This window comes from Zingiber officinale, chromosome 6A, assembly GCF_018446385.1.
Source record: "Zingiber officinale cultivar Zhangliang chromosome 6A, Zo_v1.1, whole genome shotgun sequence".
NCBI classification, from domain to species: Eukaryota; Viridiplantae; Streptophyta; class Magnoliopsida; order Zingiberales; family Zingiberaceae; genus Zingiber; species Zingiber officinale.
The window spans coordinates 78,529,530-78,556,546 of record NC_055997.1 but is presented as its reverse complement, the minus strand read 5'-3'; the positions used below and the strand labels follow the sequence as shown (position 1 = coordinate 78,556,546).

General features: G+C 37.5%; 1 protein-coding gene and 2 long non-coding RNA genes across 3 annotated transcripts; 1 reads left to right on the top strand and 2 right to left on the bottom strand.

Moving 5' to 3' along the window:
• Positions 1–13,926: 13,926 nt before the first annotated feature.
• On the bottom strand, positions 13,927–14,315 carry LOC121994100. The gene is made up of 3 exons (XR_006115581.1): positions 14,288–14,315; positions 14,048–14,157; positions 13,927–13,954 (listed from the first exon to the last, which is right to left on the bottom strand). It is a non-coding gene; the product is annotated as an uncharacterized LOC121994100 (long non-coding RNA).
• A 457-nt stretch (positions 14,316–14,772) lies between these two features.
• Positions 14,773–15,552, top strand: LOC121994963 (U-box domain-containing protein 4-like). Its single transcript, XM_042548834.1, has one exon. It carries the CDS (start codon positions 14,773–14,775, stop codon positions 15,550–15,552), a length of 780 nt encoding a protein of 259 aa, XP_042404768.1.
• A 382-nt stretch (positions 15,553–15,934) lies between these two features.
• On the bottom strand, positions 15,935–16,447 carry LOC121994099. Its single transcript, XR_006115580.1, has 3 exons — positions 16,342–16,447; positions 16,065–16,255; positions 15,935–15,966 (listed from the first exon to the last, which is right to left on the bottom strand). It is a non-coding gene; the product is annotated as an uncharacterized LOC121994099 (long non-coding RNA).
• Between the last annotated feature and the right edge of the window lie 10,570 nt (positions 16,448–27,017).

Here is a 27,017-nt window from a genome sequence, read left to right as displayed (position 1 = left end):
GACGATCGAACCTGTGTTTTGATTATGTCAAAGGGTTCAAAGTCAAGTTATCTTGTTATCTAACATGTGTGAATGAGTTTGCAGTAAAGTCCTAAGTGTACTTAGGCAAAAGTCCTAGCTGCGGTTAGGCATGCAGAAAACCCTAGGGGATGGTAACCTTAGGTTCTAGGGGGTGGTAACCCTAGGTAAGGAAAAGTCCTAGCTGCGGTTAGGCAAAGGGAAAACCCTAGGGGGTGGTAACCCTAGGTCCTAGGGGGTGGTAACCCTAGGTCCTAGGGGGTGGTAACCCTAGGTCCTAGGGGGTGGTAACCCTAGGCGGAAAGCCTTGGCGGGTCGCCTTTGGGCAAAATTCCTAGAGTCAGATACTCTAGGTGAAAATCCTGGTATTACGGATCGGGTGGAAAGTCTGGGCAGGTCGTGGAGCAAACATCTAGTAGAAAGACTTGAAGACTCAAGCGTTGAGTAAAAGCCCAGTCGATCTGGAGGATCGAACTAGCAACAGGTATACTCTCCTAAGTGGAGTAGGTGAGGACGCGTTCCCCGCTGAGGGAATAGTAGGCGTCGGTTTGACCTAGGATTTCCGGTTAGAAATCCAAAGTCAGAATCGGACAATCCATAGACTGTCAAATACTTCTGTCATCATGTTCATTATGTGCTAACTTTGTTTTGCAGGATATGTTATTGTTTTGTGGACTAACGTAGCTTGCAGGATGAAGAAAGAGCTCAAATCCCCGAATGAACAGTGTCCGGGGCGCCTCCATGGAGCTTGGAGGCGCCTCGGATGCTTTGGAAGGAGCGCGCGAAGTCAAGCTGGAGGCACCCTCAAGGAGTGCTGAGGCGCCTTTGATGGGCTTGAAGGCGCCCTCCATGGCATTGGAGGCGCCTTCAAGAGGATGAGAGGTGACTTCTTCAGCCCTTATCTTCGCCGCAGAATCGGCAGAGTTGAGAGCACCCTCAAGGAGGTTGAAGGCGCCCTCAACGGGCTTTATATACCTGTCTCAACCAGCAGTTTGGAGATAATCAAGTTCTAAGCAATCTTTTTTTCAACGCACTACTAATGAGACGATCCGGCTAAGCTACAACAAGACCCCGACGACCCGAAGCTACGAAATTTTAATTCTTTGTTGTCAGTATAACTTTTTCAATACTGTCATTGTAATAATTCTTGTAATATTTGCACGATTATAGTTGTTTCCCAAAGTAAACGCTCAATGAGCGTGGGCCTTGAAGTAGGAGTCGCCCAAGTCTCTGAACCAAGTAAATCTTGGTGTCTTTCTGTGTTCCTTTATTTATTATTCCGTTGAGTTTTCCGATAAGTTTTCCGAGTCTGAAAAGTGAAAGCCACAAACGCTATTCCCCCCCCCCCCCCCCCTCTAGCGCATCTTGATCCAACAACTAAGACACGTAGTCGTCCACTCTCTAACTTGCTAGTGCACTCGCTAGTTTAGCCATCTCATATGCCTTCTGATTATCTACTCAGGGAATTTTTTTTAAAGTAAACTCTTGGAAATCACACTTTAACTTGTCAAATATATATATATACTATAACAACTATGACTTTTCGCAGTGTGAATTATGCTATCCGCATTGCACGCGGCATAATTGCAGGCTGTTGAAAATCATAAAACATCGACAATGCGTGTCGTGCACTATGGTTAAGGCAATTCGTAGCGTGTGACACATTGCGATTAAGACTATTCACAGTGCATGGTGCATGTTACGGTTAAGAGCAATTAACAACATTTGCACCATGCGCCGCACACTGCGATTAAGAGGATTAACAACGTGCGACCCACAATGTGGTTAAGAGTAATGGATAGCATTCGTAGCACGCATCGCATGTTGCAATTAATAGCATTCGCAGCACACACCACGCGCTACAATTATGATCAGTGTAATACCATATATGGATTAGTTCAGATCCTCTGTCCCCATTTCTTTCTGTCCCCGTGTCCCACTACCGATCGGACGGACCAGATTACATCTCAATGCATCATGGCATCTTTAAGATCTGTGCAGTATCCTCGTGATGTGCAAGGCATCCTTGAGATGTAATCTGGTCCGTCCGATCGGCAGTGGGACACGGGGACAGAAAGAAATAGGGACAGAGAACCTGAACTCCATATGTATACCACATACAAATTATAATATCATATACATATATCATATACAATTATAATAGCAAACATAAATTATAATACCATATACAAATTGTAATATACTAAAAATATATTTAAGGGTTTAAATGGTTTAAATTTGTGATAATTAAATTTATTTAGTAAAATAATAATACAAAAATAAATAATTAATAAGAAAATAAATTTATAGAATGTTATGGAATTTTTAAGAATTTTGATGGGGATAAAGGGGTAATAGAAAAACCTTTTTGAGATACCCTATTTAAGCTAATAGTTGATTGAAATAAGCTTAGGTTTTATTTTAATCAAACACTATGTAATCCTCTCCGTTGTTTTTTCTCTCTCGCGCACATATGTTTAGCCGCGCGCGATCAACAGCCAGCGATTAGCCGCCATCGTTGCCCACTGTCCTCGCGAGCAGCCAAGGTCAGTGCTCCACCTCTTGTCCTCCAACTCCGTGTACACGTCGTTCCCTTGTCGCACAGCCAACCGCGCTGGCACAGTGCAAGCAGCCGGCGCCACGTCCTTCCCTGATGCCTACGACCATAATTAAGTCCAAGTAGCTGGACACCGTTGCCTTCCACTCGTGCATCCATGTGTCTCTATTGCCCATCATCGTGCCAACTGCTGCAACCTCTACTGTCGCACAGGCGCCGACTTTTCATCTCCTCCCTTAGTGCCGATAGATTTCGCCACCATAACATCATCATGCTACCACAGAAGAAGAAGATGGTACTGCAAGCAGCCAGTCATCGCTCTGTCCGAGAAGGTTGCGACGTCGTGCGAACACCCACCTTGAGTGGACCAACGTCGTCATCGTTGTTGTCTCCTTCGCGCATCGTCGCAATGTCCTGTGATCTTTCCCCATAGCGAGCAGCCGAATCCACTTCCCTTCGGTGGTGTTGTCGTTTAGCTGTTCCACACTAGCAATGACCACCAGCCCGATCATGTTGTCAGATATGAAGAAGAAGAAGGAAGCAGGGTAACCAGTTTAACCATTCGTTTATTAGATATTGTTGATTAATTTTTGGATTTTAGACTGATTAAGTTAATTAATTAGATAATTAGCAATTGGATGTCTTTGTTGGGTACATTTGGGGTAAGTCAATTAAAATAGAATTATTGAATTGAGAAATCTAGAATTTAATTAATTAAATTGGTAGATAATTAAATAATGGATTGATTGATAATCTTGATACTTAATTTCAGATTTTATAAATTAACGATCTTGTTAATTATTATTGTTAATAGCTTGTTTGATTAAATTAATCAACAAATTGAGGAATGGATTGAATGATTAATAGATAATAATTACTTTTATTTGATTAATTTAAATGATAAGCTAGATAGTTAATTAAGTTAGTTTAAATGGTTGATTAATTGACATTAACAAATGGATTAGATGTTTAATAATTAATTAGATAATTAATTGATTAATTGAGGTTACTTGATTAAATTATAATTCAATTGATGGAGGGATTAATAGATTGACATAGGAATTAAACAATAAGTTGATAACAAGGATTATTGTGTTACTTAGATTCACTTCATTTCTAACACTCATAGGATTCGAGCTCATGGCTTGCTCTCTGACTTGAAGATGGAGTGGATATTCTTCAATGAAATGGGTAGTTCCTGCTTTGACCTTTATAGTTTCTTTTATCTTAGTGCATGATTATTTATTATCGTTTATTAATTAGAGAGTAGTTATTGCTTACCTTAACTCTACTCTATTTTCTTCTTGAGTTGATACTTTATTGCTTCTCCTTACATTTAGTCTATTTGATATTCATGCAGTCGTATTGCTATCTATACCATTTATTGCTATTTATACTTATGTTGTTATGTTTGCGATATCATAGTGTAGCAGCTTGTAGAGCTTTACCGATATGATTATTTCAGCTGGTTTGGTTATTGTGGATACATTTACCTCTAAATTGCCCACTAGACTAGATAATGGCAGCATGTATTTTCACTCACAGTCCATAGCTAGATAGCTACACGTCCTGTCGACCCATTAGACTAGGTAGTGATAGCGTGTATTGTCTCTCACAGATAGTGACATTTATGTGCTCTAATTGCCCACTGGACTAGTTGGTGGTAGCATGTATTGTCTCCCGCAGTCAGTAATTGAGGAGCTAGATAGCTAGCTCGTCTTATCTGCCCACCGGACCAAATGGTGGTAGAGTGTATTGTCACCCACAGATAGTGGATACCCTGACTACCTATGAGACTCATTCGTGGTAGCATGTTGTTGTGTGCAGTCATGACTTGTTATATGGTTATTATGTGCTGAGTTTATGTAGGTGGTTTTTGGATATATGTACTCTCGATTTATTGGCTATACTTGTTACAGCAAATCAGTGAAGGGGTACATTGTCAGTTATGGTTTGTTTAGTAGATGATTTTTATGTCAGTACTCTTACTTTTATAGCAAGTATTATTACTTGAGATTGCATCCTTAGATCTCCTTATAGTAGTATCATGAACTATTTTCTTATACCCACTGAATATTGTAACAACCACCCTTCTTACTACTACTCTCTAAGGGTGACCGTTACCTAACTACTACTCTACTCACTAGTGTCACTTATGCTATTATTAGTGACACTTAGATTTATCACGACCCTAGAGGAATTCCTACCGAAAAATTTCGACAGAATCTCCCCTGTACCGGTGACCAAATCAACAATACAAACACTACATACACAGCCACAGGCGGCTGGAACATATTTTTCCACACCCACGCAGTAATAATAACACAGTAAGTAAAAGAAAACTATTCTAGCAATAGTAAACAAATATCTAACTCCAACAATAGGACATATCAAGCTACAAGTACGGAATAAACTCAATTACAATCCCAACTTCATAATAGTATTTAAACTAAAAGAACTCTAAATAGGAAAGTCTTGATAATTCCTTAACAAACTCTTGATCTCCCCATAGTCCAGCCATCACACACCTTCATCACCACCACCTTGTCGCCTTCATTTCATACTTTAGCTTTTCCTTTATCTGCAGTAGGAGGAAAAAGAAATCTATAAACGAAACGCTTAGTAAGTACTAAACTATCTCACAAAACTCGAAGTGCATAAAAATGCAAACGATACTGAAACTGAAATGCTAAAAGAAAAGCTACATGTACTCATCTAATAGCAAAGTACTCAAATAAACTGCATACTCATGATATACCAGAATAAAGCTGAATACTGGAAATAAAACTAAACATGCTCACTAAACTGATAAGAAAAGTAATGAAACTCATGCTGTATGCTTAGAATTAAAGGAACTAAACTTCTGTTGATTATAAACATAGGTGGTACTTGTTTCATTTACTTATAGCTTTATACTTGAAATTAATCTTTTAATTTCTTTTACTTTTACTTTTCTTTCTTCTTTTTCTTTTTCTTTCTTCTTCTTTTTCTTTGGGCCCAGGCTTAGTACCATCTTATGTGCACTCTCTAATAGAGACTGAGGTAGCGAGCCTCCAGTCCTATGAGGGTAAAAACCTCGGTCTTACCAGGGTCAAGACCTCGGAATTGATCACCTGGATTTTTTTAACGATAACCTCGGAAGTCGGGTACTAGCCTCTTACTTTAAATTACTTGTTATCTTTTCTAATTAGACCTTGGTCTTTTCTCTACTCATAACTTCTCATAATCCTCGACAAAGGTTTAATAGGGCACATATGGCTAATAAAAATCTGCACATATGGATACTAAAAATCTGCATATATGAATCTGCACATATGGCTAATAAAAATCTGCACATGTGAACAACAAAAATCTGCACACGTGAAACATTAAAAATCTGCAAATAAAACAGAATTAAGAACTAATACTGCTCATGCTATTCTATACTGCATACTTTAAATAAAGGCTATTCTTGCCTTTCTAAGTAGCAGGGAAAATGCTAAACTCATTCTAACTAGATAAAGGGTTGTTCTTGCTCTTTGAATTGCAAGGAAAATACTAAACTCATTCTAACTAAATAAAAAGGGTTGTTCTTGGATAAGGAGCTACTCATGCTTATTTAAGAAACTTTCCTACTTAAAGCAAAGCTGTGAAATTCGGCAACTGACTTGCATGTTGAATACAAAGGAAACTAAACAATTGAAATGCAAAGAAACCAACCAACCCTTCAAGCTATACAATTCCCAACCTTCACAGGACTATAGAACCAAATAAAATCATTAATATAATTGGAAATGTGCACCCTTCATGGAACCCAAAACATAGGAAAGGTCACTGCTGCTATCAAGCATCTACACATGATATACCAAAGCATGCATTACTAAATCTACCCATGTTAAATTATTTCCAATTAAGCAAAGTGTAAGAAAAGGTTGCTTCTACTGACAGTAAGGGTGAATCCTGCACATGCTCACATAGCAACAAATCACAACGGCTCATGTTTATGAAATAACCAAGCAAACTAAATTTGCAATGCGATTAGAAACAAAACTAAATCATAAACGAATCTGCACTTGCTTAAAGAAGCTAGACTAAGTTTGCACTTGCTAATAGGAAAGGACATAACCCGGTTCTGCACTTGCTAACAGGAAGGGCAACTAATTAAATCCAGCAACACAAATAGCGTGAGCAACCTCTAATTTCTCTTGTAATTAAAGGAAAGACTCCTATTAAACTCTTAATAAATTCTTAGCAAGAACCCAATCAAATCCTCTAGCAAGGAAAGAAAACTCTAGCATATGTTTCTACTCAGCACTGTGAAGTCCGGAAGCAAGGAAAGAAACCCTAGCATGTATTTCTACTTGACACTGTGAAATCCGGAAGCAAGGAAGAATCCCTAGCATGTAATTCTACTCGGCACAGCAAAATCCGCAAGCAAGGAAATCAAATCGAAGCTCGGAGCAACTCCTACCACAGGTGAGTAGTACTTACTTCTTGTTCTTGCACTTACAATCGGGAAGGAGGAAGGAGGCTTCTAGGGTTCGGAGAAAACCCGAGCTCGCGGTGCTTCTTCTGTGCCCGCTTGCTCCCCCCGACAAGGCGACCTCAAGGAGGTGAAGAGAACCCCTCGGAAAGCTTTGGCCGGCCGCCGAAAAACAATCCCTAGCTCCCTTTTTGCTTTCCGCCCGAGCCCGCCGTTGCACACGCAGAAGAGGAAGAAGGAAACGGGATTTTAGGTCACGGGATCAAACTTAGGTTCTCTTCTTATAACTAGGGTTTTATTTATCAACTATAACATATATATTTCTCGCTTCATACTTATTAACAAAACACTCGCAACTCGGTTGGTTGGCTGCGTTCGGTTAAGTCGGGTTCGGTCGGAGGTCTTGGGTTCGAGTCTCAACTTCCACATTTTTGGTCAAAACTTCTTTCTTTTTGTAAACATACTAAACGACCTCCAAAAATTACGTAAAAATACTCTAAAATTTTTTAAAAATCTCTAGAATATTTTAAAAGTATTTCTAAATGTTTTTGAAGACATTTAGAACTCGAAATAGGGAAAATTTAGTCGTTACAAATATTTTGTACTCACTACCCCTTTCTTTTTCTTTTATTTCCTGGTTACCAGATATATGATGTATCGTGTCACTCAAAGTCTTGGCTGCCGGTCCCACTAAGTTTGGATTTCTATCAAGGTGTTTTATTTTCTATTCCACTGTTGTTGTTTATTATTTTTTTTCCCTCATTGAATCGATGAGGTTTTGTAATAATAGTATAACTGTTATCTTGTGTAGATTAGTATGTTCACACATATATACACACATTAACATTTGTTTCTAGTCGATTTAATATTGCATTAGTGTGTTATATTGCTTAATCTGAGTTCAATATTGTATTTCTCATATTGTCACAAGGGGGTACTGATGTTCGCAGATTATATACACTTATTATACATGTTTTGACGCAAATTCATATACTTTACGCATGCTTTATCTAAGCACTTTTATACTCCTTGTCTTACTTTCAGCATAATTATTCTCTTTGTTCGGAGATCTGCTCTTTGTGCATTTTCTGTTGACAGGAGTCAAATGTGGAGAGAAAGCAATATTCATGGTCAATCTAGATAGCAACCAAAGGCAAACAACATTGGCCATGTCAAAGAAGCAAGGAGAAAAATGAGTCTAGCTGTGTGGTGCACACTGCCCGTGTAGCATCACCAGAGGGGGAGCAAGGCATGGTCGTGTGGCCTCCACACTGTCATGTCACCCTAGCAGCATATCCAGAGCATGGTTATGTAATCCGTATGGTCGTGCAATATCTCCAGAGAGCAAGAATAGCTTGGTCGTGTGGCCCACATGGTCGTGCAACATCTCCAGAGAGCAAGCATAGGTTGGTCGTGTAACTCACACGGCCGTGCAAGATTTCCAGAAAGAAAAAATGGCCAAGCCATGTGAGATACATGGCTATGTAGGCCATCCAGAGACAAAGCATAACACGGTCATGTGACCTCCACACGGTCGTGTCACCCTGGCCGAGAGCATAATGCAGGAGGCCGTATGAGAGCCACATGACCGTGTCACGGGTCGTGTGATGCCCATGCCCCAACTCTATAAAAGGGGGTTTCTTCCCCTTTCTTAGGGGGGGGGGGGGGGGGCATCTTGGTGCTATTCTCCATCATCTCTAACCTTGATCCGATGATCTGAGATCGTCTCCTTCTCCACATCGACTCCGGAAGTTCAAGATTGGTTCCGAAGATCACTCGTCGCCATTAGATAAGCATTTCTCTTTTCTTCTCTTGGATTTGGGATTAGAATGTTTGTAATCTTTATATCTTCGAATCTTATTTCTTATGCCATGGAGTAGATCTATTGTTCTAGGATTAAGGGAGTAATTATGATGTGACTCGATAAAAGAACTCATGGATATGTCAATTCCCTATCTCGATGATGTTAGCATGTTTTGTATCTATTTGATCTTGTGTGGATTCATGTGTGTAGACTTAATTACCATGTTTGATTGAATGTTTGTGATGTTTGTGGATCCCTTAGAGGGATACCCTAGATTGTATGACCGAGGGATGCTAGTGACAGGCAGTCCCGCTAACGGATGTCTAGGGTGTCATCTTGAAAGGTGAAGCAAGTTTCTACAAAGAAGTGGGATGGATGAATGTAATTATTATCTTCACTATTATGTACATTAAGTAGAGATGTGTTTCTGTATTGTATGACTGAGGGACGCTAGTGACAGGCAGTCCCGCTAACAGATTTCATAGGAATCATATCTATTTAGTGGCTAATGATGTTGATCAAAGCCCCTTGCCGGTTGTCTTCTTCAGGAAATAAACAACAACTTCCTAGAAAGACATGTTAATTGAGGATATTAGTTGGTTAACCATCTTACATTGATGAATATCACAATGAAACCAAACTCCTAGAACACCCACAAAAACCAAAGTTCTCATTTACTTTCTTATTTCTATTTCTAGCTTCTTACTCAACACAACTTTTATCTGATTGATTGTTTAGCTAATTCTTTATAAGACATCTCTAGTGCTTATAATCAGTCTCTGTGGGATTGATATTTTTTTGTATTACTAACTACATAACCATGCACTTGCGGTATGTAACAAGTTTTTGGCACTGTTGACAGGGATTGTGTTTATAACATTAGAGATAATCATTTGAGTTAGACTAAACTTTTCTTTCTTTTCTATTACATACTTGTAACTAGACTTAGAAATTCTGTTCTTGTTTTGCTATTCCTTATTTTTTCTTTCTACAACATAAATATGGTACTCAAACCATTGAAAGATTATGGAGCTCTGAAGTCTGTCCAGGAGTTAGGACCCATTGTTCAGCCAAAAATTCAAGCAAAGAATTTTATGCTTAGACCATCCTTCATCTCCAAAATTCAGCAAGATCAGTTTGGGGGATTAGATTCGAAGAATCCCTATTCACATCTCATGGAATTCCACAGATATTGTGACACGTTGAAATATGAGGGGGTTCCATCTGATTCTATTCGACTATTGGTTTTTCCTTTTAGTCTTAAGGATGCTGCAAAGGTGTGGTTTAATACCTTGCAACCCAAAAGTATCAGAACTTGGGATGAGTTAGAGCAAAAATTTCTGAACAAATATTTTCCACAACAGAAGACCATACATTTGAGAAATTGGATTTTGCATTTTAAGCAACTTGTCGGAGAAGAATTACATCAAACTTGAGAAAGATATTCATGTCTTCTGCATTTATGTCCACATCATGGTATTGAGAAATGGTTGATTGTACACTTATTCTATATTGGACTTTCTTTCCAAAATAAGAGTCAGTTAGATTTGGCATCTGGAGGATCTTTCATAAAGAAAAGTTTGGACGAAGCATATGAAATAATCTATCAAATAGTATCAAATCTTAATGATTTAAAAGCATTCGAAGGAAAGGAAAAAGAAAACAATGGGCATCTAAAAGGAGAAAATAAACAAGAGCTTGTAGATGGTGAAATTCAGAATGGCTTCGAAGAAGACATCACTCTGAATCAAAAGAATCTCCAAGCTTTATTCCCTTGGTGCTATAAGTCTTTATCAAAAATGTTTGGAGAAAGGATTTCTTCAACTAATCTTATTGTAAGGGAGGAATGTGGAAATGTTTCTTATGCAGACGATAGCTCTGATTATGAAGAAGATGAAGAAATGGTATTGGAAACTGAGGAGAAGTTAGGGAAAGAGTTAGCAAGAGAAGAAATAAAATTGCTAGAGCAAGATCCAACTTTGCCAGAAATTACGCTACCTCAGCTAGAGTTAAAGCCCTTGCTGCCCAACCTCAAATATGCATTCCTTGGTCTGAATTCTACTTTTCCAGTGATAATCAATGCAAATTTAACTGAGATGAAAACACAAAGATTGATTAATGAGTTAAGGTTGCATAGAAAAGTGATTGGGTACACCATTGATGATATTAAAGGAATTAGTCTCTCTCTTTGTATGCATAGAATTCTACTTGAAGAAGGATATAAAAATTCAATCGAACATCAAAGGAGATTGAACTTAAATCTGAAAGAGGTGGTAAAGAATGAAGTGCTTAATCTTCTTGATGTCAATATCATTTATCCGATTTCTGATAGTAAATAAATTGTTAGAGTGTATACTAAAAGCATAGCTTTTTGTAAATATTTATTTTGAAATAAAGAATCACATTGGTCAAGTGTCTACATTTATATGCTAAGTGTACTTATTCAATTAATTTATATTGTAGATAACATGGTGTGTGGTGTCACACACAGAAGATCATGTTATCAATTCCTTATAAATTATAAACAGTAGCTCACAACTAAGATGGAAAGGAACAAACCATTGGAATAGTCGTAGTGTAATTTGGTATTAGTTTATCTTAACTATAAAATTACACTAGCACACTCTGAGTGTATTGAGCAGGATCATTTTAGGTAAATTCTTTTTATACTGACTGAATAAAAGAACAAGACCTTTGTTATTATGGAAATGTGTACTCTTAATTCTGATATAATAACAAGCACATTTATCTAGTATTTATTTCTTTGACTTATCAATGGGTGAGATTTAGTTCGATAAATCAAGATGCCCAATAAGTTAAAAAATGATATTATTTATAGTGTACGTTGTTGATTATAGAAGGAAACTATGTCCTACTAATTTAGGTTGATAATGTCCCCAAGAGGAGCTCATAAAGATTGTCATGTAAACCCTGCAGGTGGACTTAGTCCGACATGATGATAAGGTTGAGTGGTCACTACAACAAAAACCTTTATAGACATCGGTTTTCCACCGGTGTCTATTTCATTTTCGACCGATGTCTATGAAACCGATATTAAAAGTCTGTCATTTTAGACATCGGGTTAAAACCGGTGTAGTATCACTTAACGACACCGGTCTTCGAATCGGTTATTAACCGGTGTAGTATCACTTAACGACACCGTTTCATCAACGGTGTAAAACTGATTTAATATTGTATGTTAATAACACCAGTTTTGGCAGCGGTAAATGACCGATGTAATATTAGTTAATAATACCGGTTTTGCAGCGGTGGAAAACCGATGTAATATGTATATTTTTTAACAGCACAAATTTGATTTCCGAAACAATGAAAAACCGACAATAACAAAAAAAAAAGTACACAAATATTCACAAATTATACAAATATTCTTCATTCAATAATATCCATAAAATACACAAATATTCACAAATTATATAAATAATCTTCTTACAACAATATCCATAAAATACCCAAACATTCTTTTTACATCAAAAGCTAGCTAATAGATATCAAAATCAAGGTAGAACATTCTTTTAACACATCAAGGTAGAACCGCACTTCAAATGTAATCTAGCATGCATTCAGCCCACTCGAACCGCACTTCATCAATTTCAACTCTGGAGTACTTGAGATTTGTAAACTGTAAAAACACAAATCCACCATATGTCAAATAACTAAAACAAATGTGTACATGTATCAAATAAAATATAATACCGAATTTTTAAAGGCTGCTGTGGAAGATAACGAATATAACATAGAATCTAAAACTTTCATATATGACACTTAGTATATGCTACTTAGAATATAACATAGATAATTTGCTCCTTCTAATTCAAGTGTACAGATTGATAATTAAGAACCAACAGCATCATACAACAACTTACTAGGCATGATAATGATTGAACAAAGAAATATGACTACACAACAAATCCAATGAAAGAAGCATAGAAGAACAAAGCTATTATTAAAGCATACCAAACTCTTATAAGTTGATTGAAAAGAAACTTATATTCTTCTTATAATTTGCAGAAGGAAGAGAGAAAGAGAGAGAATACTCTAAATTCTACTAAAAATTCTCTGATGAATGTTGATTTAGGATTAGATTTGACTACTGAATATAACAAATATTCTACAGTATTCAGAAATCAGAAGTAAGAACTCAGAGCAATTGGTATTAATATAAGTAGAACTGTCATCCTCACAATAGCTGAATTCTGAATATAAAATCCATGTGAACAAGATTAGATAAGACGCAATGTTTTGACCAAAATGCATAGTGATAGATATCTTGCAAAATTGTTCCATTGATCAAGAGAAGGATGCAAAACAAGCCATTGCATTGAGTTAGTACTTTAAAGTCGAACGCGTACCTTGGATGATGAAACATCATCAGCAGAACCAGGCAATTTGACCTCAATGTTAGATGTCGCGCAAACAACAAATTCGAGTGTTATCAAGTGGTTAGCTTAGAGTTATTATATAATCAGCAGGTAAAGATGGGACTCAACTCCAAGACCTTGTCAACAATTATAGTAACATCAACACAACCAGTTAAATAAATTGGAGTCGACTGGTAATCTGATAACAAGGAATAAACTTAGACCATAGCTGATGTAACTAATCTCTCAAGTGACAAAGAAATACGTAACTATGAATAAACAAGAACAAAGCATTCTAGAAAAGATCAAAGAAAGACCAATGTCACTGTGCTCTAAGCGACAATTAATCAAACAATACAAGTGCATCCAAAATAATGTACACAAACTAGAGGCACTGGGAACAGGGGGCATTAGCAACTCACCTTGCAGGCTTCAATCCCGAACTGGAAGAGCTTAATTCCCATATTGGTTGAAATTTTCATGGGAAAAGAATTTGGCTTTTTGTCTTCAATGCTTTCTTTTCAATCAACTTATATGACTACACAACTTACTTCTTTTGACAATGCTTGTGGATGGTTAGGTTGTAAAGCAAAGCATGACTTGGGAAAATTTATTAAAATGAAGTTATTCAACAAGGAAAAAAACTTAAGAGAATAAAAATATCCAAATTAAAAAGTCACCCTATAATGTCCAGCGTCTTTGAGAGCATGTTCAACGTCTTTGAGAGCATTCCCCTTTTAATGTGCAAGAAAATCGATCATTAACTAACCTGGCTCACCATCAAGAAGGATACCACATTTTGACATATTAGACCATTATCAACTTACCAGATTATTGTAAGCTTCAATAAAGGTAGAATCATAGTTGATAGCTTGCTTGTAATGCAGAATTGCCATGTCAAGTTGACTTTGTTCATAATAGATGCCAGCAAGGTTTCCTACGTCCAGATATCCCCAATGCATAGTTGACATAATAAACTCTCTTCAGAGCATAGTTTGCAGCAAAGTTATCCACAAAATCAAAAAGAGATTAACAGTCCATTGGAGACATAGGAGTTATTGAATCACGTAGCATATTCCAGTGAAAGTATTCTGCAACAGTAATGTTATGAAGAACTTGAAATAAATAGAAAATGATTAAGAGTTCACACAAACAAGAACTACACATAGTAAATAAACTTCTCTTCTTTTGTATGCAAGTCAACAACAAATCATCATGTACTTCAAAAATCTACAATATCCATAGTTAACAACAAATTAACCATGCTTTTTTAGCGCATAACTTGTGGCAGAGAACAATACTACACAGCATCCTACCAAAAACTATTATATGATTCCTCAAGTCAAAGATGTCACAATAGTTCATATTTATACTCTATCAACCTGCATCCACAAGACCTACTAAAAGAATGAAGAATGGCAATAAACCATTTGTCTTCCAAAAAAGAAGCAACTCAATCAAGACTTCAAACATCGAGGCCTTGTTCAGACTCCAAACATCATTAGCAGCTAACCGAATCACAACAATCAAAGCTAACCAAATCACAGCGTTAATGCTAGTAGAACAATTATCAGCTGGTTCGCAAGAAGTGAAGGCTGTCGTAGCCCGTGAACTCCGATTAATGGCAAAAACTGGGAAGGAGAATAGGTCTTTCGTTGCAGAGGGTGGAGCAATCCCAGCTCTCTACCGGCTTTTCCGGTCTACAAATCCAGTTGGTCAAGAGAATGCCCTGACTGCAATATTGAACATATCTATTCATGATGAAAACAAGAGAAAGATTATGGAGGAGAATGGTTGTTTGGAATTAATAGTATATGTTCTGAGATATGGGTTAACTACTGAGGCAAGGGAGAATGCAGCTGCTACATTGTTCAGCCTCTCTGCTGTCCATGACTTCAAGAAGATGATTATGGATGAGCATGGTGCTGTTGTAGCACTAGTTGATTTGCTGATGCAGGGAAGCCCAAGGGGAAAGAAAGATGCAGTGATGGCCTTGTTTAATCTTTCGACCCATCCTGAGAGCTGGTCCCAAATGTTGAATATGGGAGTAGTTTCAGCCCTGGCGGGAGCTTTGAGAGATGAAATTGTTGCTGAGGAGGCTGCTGGAGCTCTGACATTGCTTATGAGGCATCACATTCTGGCGCAGACAATTGCAAGTGAGGATACTGCAATCACAAATCTGGTAGGGTTAATGAAAAGGGGCACCCCTAAGGCAAAGGAGAATGCAATTGCAGCTTTGCAAGAAATGTGCAGACGTGGAGAACTAAATGTGATACAGAATGTAGCTAAGATGCCAATGTTTAGTGGTTTAATTCAGACCATCTTGCTCTGACATTGTTTACCTACATCAGTACTAAAAACTGATTCCACAGCACACCTTGTTCTAATAGTACATGATCTGCTCTCTAATTCTTCTCTTATCTACTGATAATAAGCATCAACTTTGAGTCAAAAGTTTACAAAGAATGAGTTCAAAAACTCGGGGAGAGGCAATACCTTGTCGACGTAGCACTGTGAACGTGACTTGACAGTGAGCCACTGTGGACAGCCGAAAAGCTGAAATGTGAATGGAAGCATTAGAGAGATCAGAATAAGGGAGAAGGGAAATGGAGAAACAAGGCTGCTAAGTTGAATAAGCTCTAGCAAACAACAAAACTTTTGACAACACAGAAGATACATCACTAAGCATGTAACATGCAACAACAAAAGAACAATCATTCCTAACCATTCCTCCATTTCATCGTACCTGAAACACCACAAGTATCACAAATGAACAATCCACAACAACAAAAGATTTTTTTGTTTGTTTGTTTAGAATTGAGGCATCAATGGTGGTTGCCTCACATGTGGTATCCACGTTCGGAGAGGTTCATGGTTGGAGAAGTGAAGGTCTCTGTGAGCAGCATGCCTGCGCCTGCTGCATTGACATTAGGGTACACGTAGCTTACTTTGTCCCGAGCAGATGCCATGAACAGGAATGCCGCATGGCCAAGTCCAGCAAGCTTGGTCGACAAGATCAAATCATAGTATCAATTCTGTCAACAAATTCGTAAAAAGCTAGTGAGATTTCTGCTGTCATTCCATTTCAAGGATCATGTGTTTTTCCCCCTTTCATTTGTACCTTTAACAGACCGATCATGTTGACATACTCCGCCGGCTCCGGGAAATCTTCGTCGGGGTCATACACATTCGCCCACCTCACATTCTTGTTCACCTCGTACACCTACTTCCCCCTAGGCAAGGCAACGACATCGATCTGCACGCGGGGGTACCTATCCTTGATGAGCTGGATCACGGGGAAGAAGAGGAGGTTCTCGTAGACTCCGCCGAAGATGACGCAGCAGCAGAGGCGCACGTCGCCGCGAACCTTGGAGGCAAGCGAGGCGAGCTCGACGTTGAATCCCATGGGAAACTTGAGGAAGCCGTAGGGGTTGGAGGGGTTGTCGGGAGGGCGAGGGTCCTCCTCCTGCTTTCCGTCGGCGAAGAGGGATCTGTACTCGATGTCGGGGTCCTCTCCGCAGTCGAAGAGGTTGAGCCAAGGGTTCTTCTTCTTCTTCGCGGCGGTGGCGACGAATCGGAGCCGTCTTCACTGAGGATGGTACGCCGAGGAAGAGGATAGGGCATGGGTGTGGATTGGGGAAGGGAATGTGTGGGAGATGGGGAAGGAAAAGCTACAGAATGAGAAGAAGGTGTTTAGGTTTAGGTTTAGGCTGAGAGAGATGGTCGGAGGAAGGGGCGCGATATAGGTTTAGGTTTGGAGGGAACTTTGTGTAGTGTTGCAAATTTTGACTAGTGGAAAAATTAAAATATTTTGTTTTTGGTTCATTAACATCGGATTTTAAAAACCGCTGTTAAAAGTGGTGTCTATTAACGAAAAAAAGGCGCTCATAGACATCGGCTAAAAAACCGATGTCTATGAGCGAAAATCTGTGCTCATAGACACCAGTTTTTGGAAAAATCGGTGTAAAATACTCAAAGACATCGGTTTTTACTTAAAACTGTTATTGTTCCACCGATGTCTATGAGAGTTTTTCTTGTAGTGGGTACTACTCTTGGAACTAGATATTAATTAAGTGAGTTGTTAGTAACTCATTTAATTAGTGGGCATCCTATATCTTAAACAAAGGGAGATTAACACACTCATGATAAGAACGAGTCCATATAGTAATATGGGATTGGTACGGTAGTTCAATAATAACTCTTTAGTGAAATGAGATATTATTGATGAACTCGAGTTGGGTGTTCAGGACGAACACGGGAAGCTCAAGTTCATTAGGAGACCAAAGCCAATTTCTCCTCTCGGTCCCTATTGTAGCCTCTTATTTATAAAGTGTTATACCCACCCATGCCTACCTTCTTACCCACCTTAAGGTGGTCGGCCAAGCCTAGCTTGGAGCCCAATCTAGGGCCGACCAAACTAAGGTGAGTTGGTGGCCGGTCCTAGCTTGAACCCAAGCTTAGTGTGGCCGCCCACAATAAATTAAAAGGTTTTATTTTTTTTAAATATTTCTTATGTGGAAGCCATGGTTTTAAAAGAGAGTTTAAAATTTAAATCTTTCCTTTTATACCTTTCTAAAAAGATTAAGTGAAATGTTTGATATCTTTCCTTGTTTGTAGTTAAAAAGAAGATATTAATTTTTGATAAAACTTTCCTTTTTTAGTAACCTTCCTCATGATTTAAAAGAGAGTTTTAAAATTAAATCTTTCCTTTTATAGTTTCTACAAAAGATTAAAAGAAAAGATTCGATATCTTTCCTTATTTGTAGATTGAAAGGAGGATTTTAATTTTGAGAAAACTTTCCTTTTTGTAAATCATCCACATGTTTTAATAGAGAGATTTTAATTTATAAAAGTTTTCTTTTATAACCAACAATGAAGGGAATTTTTTAAAGAGAAATTTTTATTTTAAAATTTCCGAAAACAAATTAAGAAGTTTTAATTTTGTGATTAAAACTTTCCTTGTTTGGAGGGAATAGGGTGGCCGACCATTAGAGGTTTGATAAGGAAATTTTAATTAAATTTTCCTTCTTAAACATTGGCAAGGAATATAAGAAAAATTTATTTATAAAACTTTCCTTATTTGTCAAGACCAAGGAATATTAAAGAGAGAGTAGAGGTGGCTCACCTCATAACACATAATCTAGTATTCCTCTCTTCTATTCCTTGGTGGTGTGGTCGGCCCTCTCATCCTTCATCTTCTCCTATTCTTCTTCCTTGGTGGCCGGCGGCATCTCATCTCAAGGAGCTTGGTGGTGGCCGAATCTTGTTAGAGGAAGAAGGAGGGATAGGAGGCTTTGTTTCTAGCATCCCTTGGAGCTTGGTGGTGGTGGCCGAACCTCATCTTCTCTTGGAGTTCTTGTGGTGGCCGAAACTTGCTTGGAGAAGAAGGAAGCTTGGGTGGATTCTCATCTCGGTAGATCATCACCCACACGATGTTCGAGATAAGAAGAGAAATATGATAGAAGATCGTGAGATATATAAGCTATAAAAGGTATAACTTGTTATTAGTTTCCGCATCATAATTAATTCATCCTTTTATTTAGATCTTGAAATACCAAACACAAAAGGCTAATGAATCTAGGTAATCGAATTTATGTTTTCGATTTTGTGTTTCTTTTGTTTTTCAAACTTGTGATTCGATTATTCTTTTTGGTTAAACCTAGGGTTACTATAAGGAAATTAAATATTAAATTTTGTTAAAAGGCTTTGTCTAGGAAGTGGTGGATGCTCCCATACCCAAGAAGGCCTAGTACCTTGCCATGTTTAACCTAGAAGCTGATCTCTGAAATTAATATTTAATTGAATTTGTAACATAGGTGGATTTGGATCAATAATATTAAGCATCGTTTGTGATCCAAGTCTAAACCACTAAGAACTGATAAGTTGAATTTGGAATCTATAATGTTAAGTTCCGTTTGCGATTCCAAATTTAATTTCTAAAGAACACAATAAGTTTTTAGGAATGGTTCAGGACTTATACAAAATTTTTGTACAGGGGAACCGATACGATATTCCGAGTAGCAACCTAAAATTGGTATCAGAGCTAGGGTTTGTCGGGTTTGCCTCTGTGTGTTTGGTTTTCAGTTTAATTATGCACATGTCATACATAATTTAGGCAGGATAATAGTAGGATGTGCTAACTCTGTGGTTGCAGGCTCCAACTATTATGGCTTATGGATATTGTGTGTGATTGGACCCTTGGACATGTCAAGGGCATTTTATGTGTGTGCATGATTGTATGTATTAAATACAGCAGGAGCTGTATTAGTTTTAGGATTTTACATTTTTGTTTCGATCTAGATTACATGTACATTCCTTTGTAGAATATAGGATCAATATATGCAAAATTCTATTTTTGTCGCAAATCATATCCTTGCAAGGCGTGGTACTATTTGAGGACCAGAGACACAGCGGAAAAGGAAGCAAGATAGATGTGACGACTAGACCCAATTGCGGTGGCTAAAGATGGCAGCACACGGAGGACAGTGATGGAAAAGGCCATAATAGTTGGAAAATTATTTTTCCATATTTATTGCTTTATTTGTTGTGATGTGTGTGTGCATAGTTTAAAATTCCTCACCTTAAATAACTAAGTGGGAGAGGGATTAGTAAATAAATTCAACGGTCTTCATTACTGGTATGTAAGTGATGCAACAAACTTGCGTGTTGGCTCTGAGTGCCTTCCTCCACAAGGGATGAGTTTGTTTGCGGATCACTAGATCAAACTTCCTTTATGAATGATTACTGGTTTGTAGGTGATGCATTCAAACTTGTGTGTTGGCTTTGAGTGTCTTCCTCTACAACAGATAAGTTTGTTTGTGGATCACTAGATCAAACTTCCTTTATAATTACTGGTTTGTAGGTGATGCATTCAAACTTGCGTGTTGGCTCTGAGTGCCTTCCTTCACAATGGATGAGTTTGATTGCGGATCACTAGATCAAACTTCCTTTATGGGTAATTATAGGAAATTGTTTAGGTTTGTGTGATCTTCTCTAGGTGAAGGAGCACAATCTTATAAGTAATCAAGTAATAGTATACACTTAGGCACATCTAATAGTATCCTCCCCAACGGAGTCACTGCTATTATTTGTGTGACCAAAGAAATACCAACTATTAATTTTATTTATCATAAAGTTAGGATGACAAGATAATAAAATTAATGGGTAAGACCCTCCTCTTACAAATGTTGAATTTGTATACATCCACACTAACGTGGCATGCAAAATTCACGGTGTTGGTAAATTTAAATAATATTGTTTGAGGAATCAATATTATTCTAAATTTAGAGTCTTGGCCAAAAGTTTATTTTCTGATTCTTAAGATGACTTTCAACCAACTGGCTATTATACTGAAAGAGAACAAACTTACTGGTCCCAACTATATAGATTGGAAAAGAAAATTGGACATTGTCCTAACTACTGAAGGCTATAAGTTTGTACTATTAGAGGTCTGCTCTAATATGCCTAATAGTGATTCTAGTGAAGAGGAGATTGAGTATCATAGAAAATGGGTCAAGGCAGATGAGATGGTGCGGAGTTACATTTGGCTTTTATATCAAATGTGTTGCAACATCAACATCAGACCATGCCTATTGGCCAAGACATGATGTACAATCTCAAGGAACTTTTCAGACACTAGAATTAGGCTGACAGGCATGACTGTATGATCTCTAAGTATTGGACTAAAAGCAGGGATGAAGAAGTCAAGTGCTTCATTTGAAAGCAATCTGGACATTTGTAGGCGAACTATCCTCATAAGAAGAGAACAATATAGGTATATCTTATTCTCTAGTAGTTGGAACATGTTTAGTGGTGTTATCTACCAGTACCTGGCGTGTAGATATGATAACCACTTATTATGTCTGCAAATCATTGCAGGGGTTCCAGGAAACCCGACAACTACATGAAAGAGAAATCACTGTTTACATGGGCAATGCTACAGGAGTAGCAGCTGTTGCAGTAGGAGATGTTTATAGGAATAAAATATTGGTTTTAAAAAATTATCTTTACGTACCTAATTTTAGAAAGAACTTAATTTCAATTTCTAAACAATACAAGGATGGATATTCTGTCTATTTATGATAGCTAAAGGTGTTATCAAGATAAAAGGGAAGTTATCTATTCTGGTACGTTTGTTAGCAATTTGTATACTCTAAATCCAATAACTCCCATAAAGCAATATATGAAAATTAATAGCACATCTTCTAATTCTAATAAGAGAAAGAAACCTTCGGAAATGAACCAAACATATCTTTGGCATCTAAGGCTTGGTCATATTAACTTGAGTAGGATTCGAAGGCTTATAGCCGATGGACTCTGGGTTCATTAGTGATGGAAAACTTTCCAACCTACGAGTCTTGCTTGGAAGAAAAGATGACCAAGAGACCTTTTAAGGCCTAGGGGTATAGAGCCAAAGATGTGTTAGAACTGGTTCATTCTGATTTGTGTGGTCCTATGTCTATCCAGGCAAGAGGTGGTTTCGAATATTTTGTATTTTTTATAGATGACTATTCGAGATATGGGTACATTTACTTGATGCACCACAAGTCTAAATGTTTTGATAAGTTCAAAGAGTACAAGGCTGATGTGGAGAAACGTCATGGTAAAAGTATCAAGACACTACGGTCTGATTGTAGTGGTGAATACCTCTTTGGAGAGTTTAGGAATTACTTATCAGAGGCCAGGATCCAATCTCAATTGTCTGCACCTAGTACACTCCAACAGAATGGTGTGGCAGAATGAAGGAATAGGGCTCTTATGGAAATGGTTAGATCGATGATGAGTTATTCAGAATTACCAAATTCATTTTAGGGATATTCTCTGGAAACAGCAGTGTACATTCTGAATATGGTACCTTCTAAATCAGTATCTTTTACTCCCATGGAATTGTGGAATGGGCGTAAGCCTAGTCTGAGTCATATGGGGTAGTCCAGCACATGTGTTGAAGGGAGATACTGACAAGTTGTAATCATGTACAGAAGTTTGTCTGTTTATAGGATATCCTAAGGAAACGAAAGGTGGTTTGTTTTATAATCCTAAAAATCATAAGATCATTGTTAGCACCAATGCTCGATTTTTAGAGGAAGATTATGTAATGAACCATAAGCCCATGAGTGAAATTGTTCTAGAAGAAATACGAGAGGACACGCCTATTTTAATACCAACAGTGCAAGATGAAATATCACAAGAAACTGCAACACATATCACAAATGATACACAACAATAGACAATGCCTCGTCATAGTGGGAGGGTTGTTAGGCAACCTGAAAGATTCATGTTTTTGGGAGAGTCATCGGACTTGGTCCCAGGTAAACATAAACCTGATCCCCGAACATATGACGAAGCACTCCAAGATATAGATGTAGAATCTTGGCAAAGAGCAATGAATTCAGAAATAGAATCTATGTATTCTAATAAGGTCTGGGGGCTTGTAGAACCACCAAATGGTGTAAAAGCCGTTGTATGTAAGTGGATCTATAAAAGGAAAAGAGGGACAGATGGAAAGGTGGAAACCTTCAAAGCAAGGCTTGTTGCGAAAGGGTACACTTAGAAAGAGGGAATCAATTATGAGAAACTTTTTCGCCGGTGGTCCTACTTAAGTCTATCTAGATACTCTTATCCATTGCCGCTCATATGGATTATGAGGTTTAGCAAATGGATGTCAAGACATCTTTTCTTAACGGAAGTCTTGAAGAAAACATCCATATGAAGCAACCAGAAAGGTTTATTGCAAAGGGCAAAGAGCATCTAGTATGTAAGCTCAATCGGTCTATTTATGGACTGAAGCAAACTTCAAGGTCTTGGAACATCCAGTTTAATGAAGTAATCCAGTCATATAGATTTATTCAGTGTCCGGATGAGTCTTGTGTATACAAGAAGTGTGATGGAAATGTGGTGGTATTTCTTGTACTATACATTTTGTTAGTTGGAAACAATATCAAAGTGTTGTCGGAAGTAAGGGTATGGTTGTCCAAGAAATTCGATATGAAGGATTTGGGAGAATGTTCACATATTCTCAGGATCAAAGTAATAAGGGATCGTAAGAAAAGAATGTTGTTCTTATCCCAAGCTTCATATATCGATACGATTCTAGCTCGTTTTAGCATGCAAGACTCCAAGAAAGGTTTTCTATCCTTCAGGCATGGAGTATCCTTATCTAAAGAGATGTCTCCGAAGACATTAAAAGAGATAGAAGAGATGAAGGATGTTCCTTATGCATCAGCTGTAGGAAGCCTAATGTATGCTATGTTATGCACGAGACCGGATATCTGTTTTGTCGTGGGCATGGTTAGCAGATATCAAAGTAATCTAAAACAGGGACATTGGACTGCTTTAAAGCATATAAGGACTAATGATTATATGCTAGTTTACCAAGTAGATGATTTGATCCCTATGGGTTACACGGATTTTGACTTCCAATCAGATAGGGACAATAGTAAGTCAACCTCGGGGTTTTGTGTTTACTTTATGAGGTAAAGCCATAACAATGAAGGAGTGATAAGCATAGATGCTTTTCGGTTTCCACCATGGAAGCTGAGTATGTGGCAGCCTCTGAGGCAGCCATAGAAGTTGTATGGCTAAGAAACTTCATGATGGACTTAGATGTGATTTCTGGTTTGCCCAAAATTATTACATTGTATTGTGATAATAGTGGTGCAGTAGCAAACTCAAAGGAACCACAAGCCCATAAGAGGAGTAAACACATAGAGCACAAGTATCACCCAATACGAGACATCGTATAACGAGGAGAAGATGTTGTCGCCAAGATTGCATCAACAGATAACCTGGTAGATCCTTTCACTAAGGCCCTTCCGGCGAAAGCCTTTGATCGGCATGTTGAAGAAATGGGAATTAGATGTATGGCAGCGTTTATGACAGCATAGTCTTTTAGTATAAGTGGAAGATTGTTAGAGTGTATACTAAAAACCAAGCTTTTTGTAAACATTTATTTTGAAATAAAGAATCACATTGGTCAAATGCCTACATTTATATGCTAAGTGTACTTATTCAATTAATTTATATTGTAGATAACATGGTGTGTGGTGTCACACACAGAAGATCATGTTATCAATTCCTTATAAATTATAAACAGTAGCTCACAACTAAGATGGAAAGGAACAAACCATTGGAATAGTCGTAGTGTAATTTGGTATTAGTTTATCTTAACTATAAAATTACACTAGCACACTTTGAGTGTATTGAGCAAGATCATTTTAGGTAAATTCTTTTTATACTGACTGAATAAAAGAACAAGACCTTTGTTATTATGGAAATGTGTACTCTTAATCCTGATATAATAACAAGCACATTTATCTAGTATTTATTTCTTTGACTTATCAATGGGTGATATTTAGTTCGATAAATCAAGATGCCCAATAAGTTAAAAAATGATATTATTTATAGTGTACGTTGTTGATTATAGAAGGAAACTATGTCCTAGTAATTTAGGTTGATAATGTCCCCAAGAGGAGCTCATAAGGATTGTCATGTAAACCCTGCAGGTGGACTTAGTCTGACATGACAATAAGGTTGAGTGGTACTACTCTTGGAGCTAGATATTAATTAAGTGAGTTGTCAGTAACTCATTTAATTAGTGGGCATTCTATATCTTAAACACAGGAAGATTAACACACTCATGATAAGAAGGAGCCCATATAGTAATATGGGATTGGTGCGGTAGTTCAATAATAACTCTTTAGTGGAATGAGATATTATTGATGAACTCGAGTTGGGTGTTCGGGGTGAACACGGGATGCTCAAGTTCATCGGGAGACCAAAACCAATTCCTCCTCTCGGTCCCTGTCGTAGACTCTTATTTATAAAGTGTTATACTCACTCATACCCACCTTAAGGTGGCTGGCCAAGCCTAGCTTAGAGCCCAATCTAGGGCAGGCTTAACCAAGGTGAGTTGGTGGTCGACCCTAGCTTGAACCCAAGCTTAGTGTGGCCGGCCACAATAAATTAAAAGGTTTTTATTTTTTAAAAATATTTATTATGTGGAAACCTTGGTTTTAAAAGAGTGTTTAAAATTTAAATTTTTTCCTTTTATACCTTTCTACAAAAGATTAAGTGAAAGGTTTGATATCTTTCCTTATTTTTAGTTAAAAGGAAGATTTTAATTTTTTATAAAACTTTCTTTTTTGTAACCATCCTCATGATTTAAAAGAGAGTTTTAAAATTAAATCTTTCCTTTTATAGTTTCTACAAAAGATTAAGAGAAAAGATTTAATATCTTTCCTTATTTGTAGATTGAAAGGAAGATTTTAATTTTAAGAAAACTTTCCTTTTTGTAAATCATTCACATGTTTTAATAGAGAAATTTTAACTTATAAAAGTTTCCTTTTATAACCAACCATGAAGGGAATTTTTTAAAGAGAAATTTTTATTTTAAAATTTCTGAAAATAAATTAGGAAGTTTTAATTTTGTGATTAAAACTTCCCTTTTTTGGAGGGAATAAGGTGGCCAACCATTAGAGGTTTGATAAGGAAATTTTAATTAAATTTTTCTTCTTAAACATTGGCAAGGAATATAAGGAAATTTTATTTATAAAACTTTCCTTATTTGCCAAGACCAAGGAATATTAAAGAGAGGGTAGAAGTGCCTCACCTCATAACACATAATCTAGTATTCCTCTCTTCTATTCCTTGGTGGTGTGGTCGGCCCTCTCATCCTTCATCTTCTCCTATTCTTCTTCCTTGGTGGCCGGCGGCATCTCATCTCAAGGAGCTTGGTGGTGGCCAAATCTTGTTAGAGGAAGAAGGAGAGATAGGAGGCTTTGTTTCTAGCATCCCTTGGAGCTTGGTGGTGGTGGCCGAACCTCATCTTCTCTTGGAGTTCTTGTGGTGGCCGAAACTTGCTTGGAGAAGAAGGAAGCTTGGGTGGATTCTCATCTCGGTAGATCATCGCCCACACGATGTCCGAGATAAGAAGAGGAATATGATAGAAGATTGTGAGATATATAAGCTATAAAAGGTATAACTTGTTATTAGTTTCCACATCATAATTAATTTATCCTTTTATTTAGATCTTGAAATACCAAACACAAAAGGCTAATGAATCTAGGTAATCGAATTTATGTTTTCGATTTTGTGTTTCTTTTGTTTTTCAAACTTATGATTCGATTATTCTTTTTGGTTAAACCTAGGGTTACTATAAGGAAATTAAATATTAAATTTTGTTAAAAGGCTTTGTCTAGGAAGTGGTGGATGCTCCCATACCCAAGAAGGCCTAGTACCTCGCCATGTTTAACCTGGAAGCCGATCTCTGAAATTAATATTTAATTGAATTTGTAACATAGGTGAATTTGGATCAATAATGTTAAGCATCGTTTACGATCCAAGTCTAAACCACTAAGAACAGATAAGTTGAATTTGGAATTAATAATGTTAAGTTCCGTTTGCGATTCCAAATTTAACTTCTAAAGAACACAATAGGTTGTTATGAATGGTTCAGGACTTGTACAAAATTTTTGTACAGGGGAACCGGTAAGATATTCCGAGTAGCAACCAACATAGATGAGTCCAGTGCACGTGGTTCCAAAAAGAGGAGGAATGACTATAATAAAAAATGAGAACAATAAATTGGTTCCAACGCGAATAGTCACAGGGTGGCGGATGTGTATTGATTATAGGAAGTTAAATAAAGAAACTAGGAAGGATCATTTTCCTTTACCATTTATTGACAAGATGCTTGAAAGGCTGGCAAAGTACTCATGTTTTTTGCTATTTGGATGGTTATTCGGGATTTTTTTCATATTCCAAGTCACCCCCAAGATCAAGAGAAGACTACCTTCACAT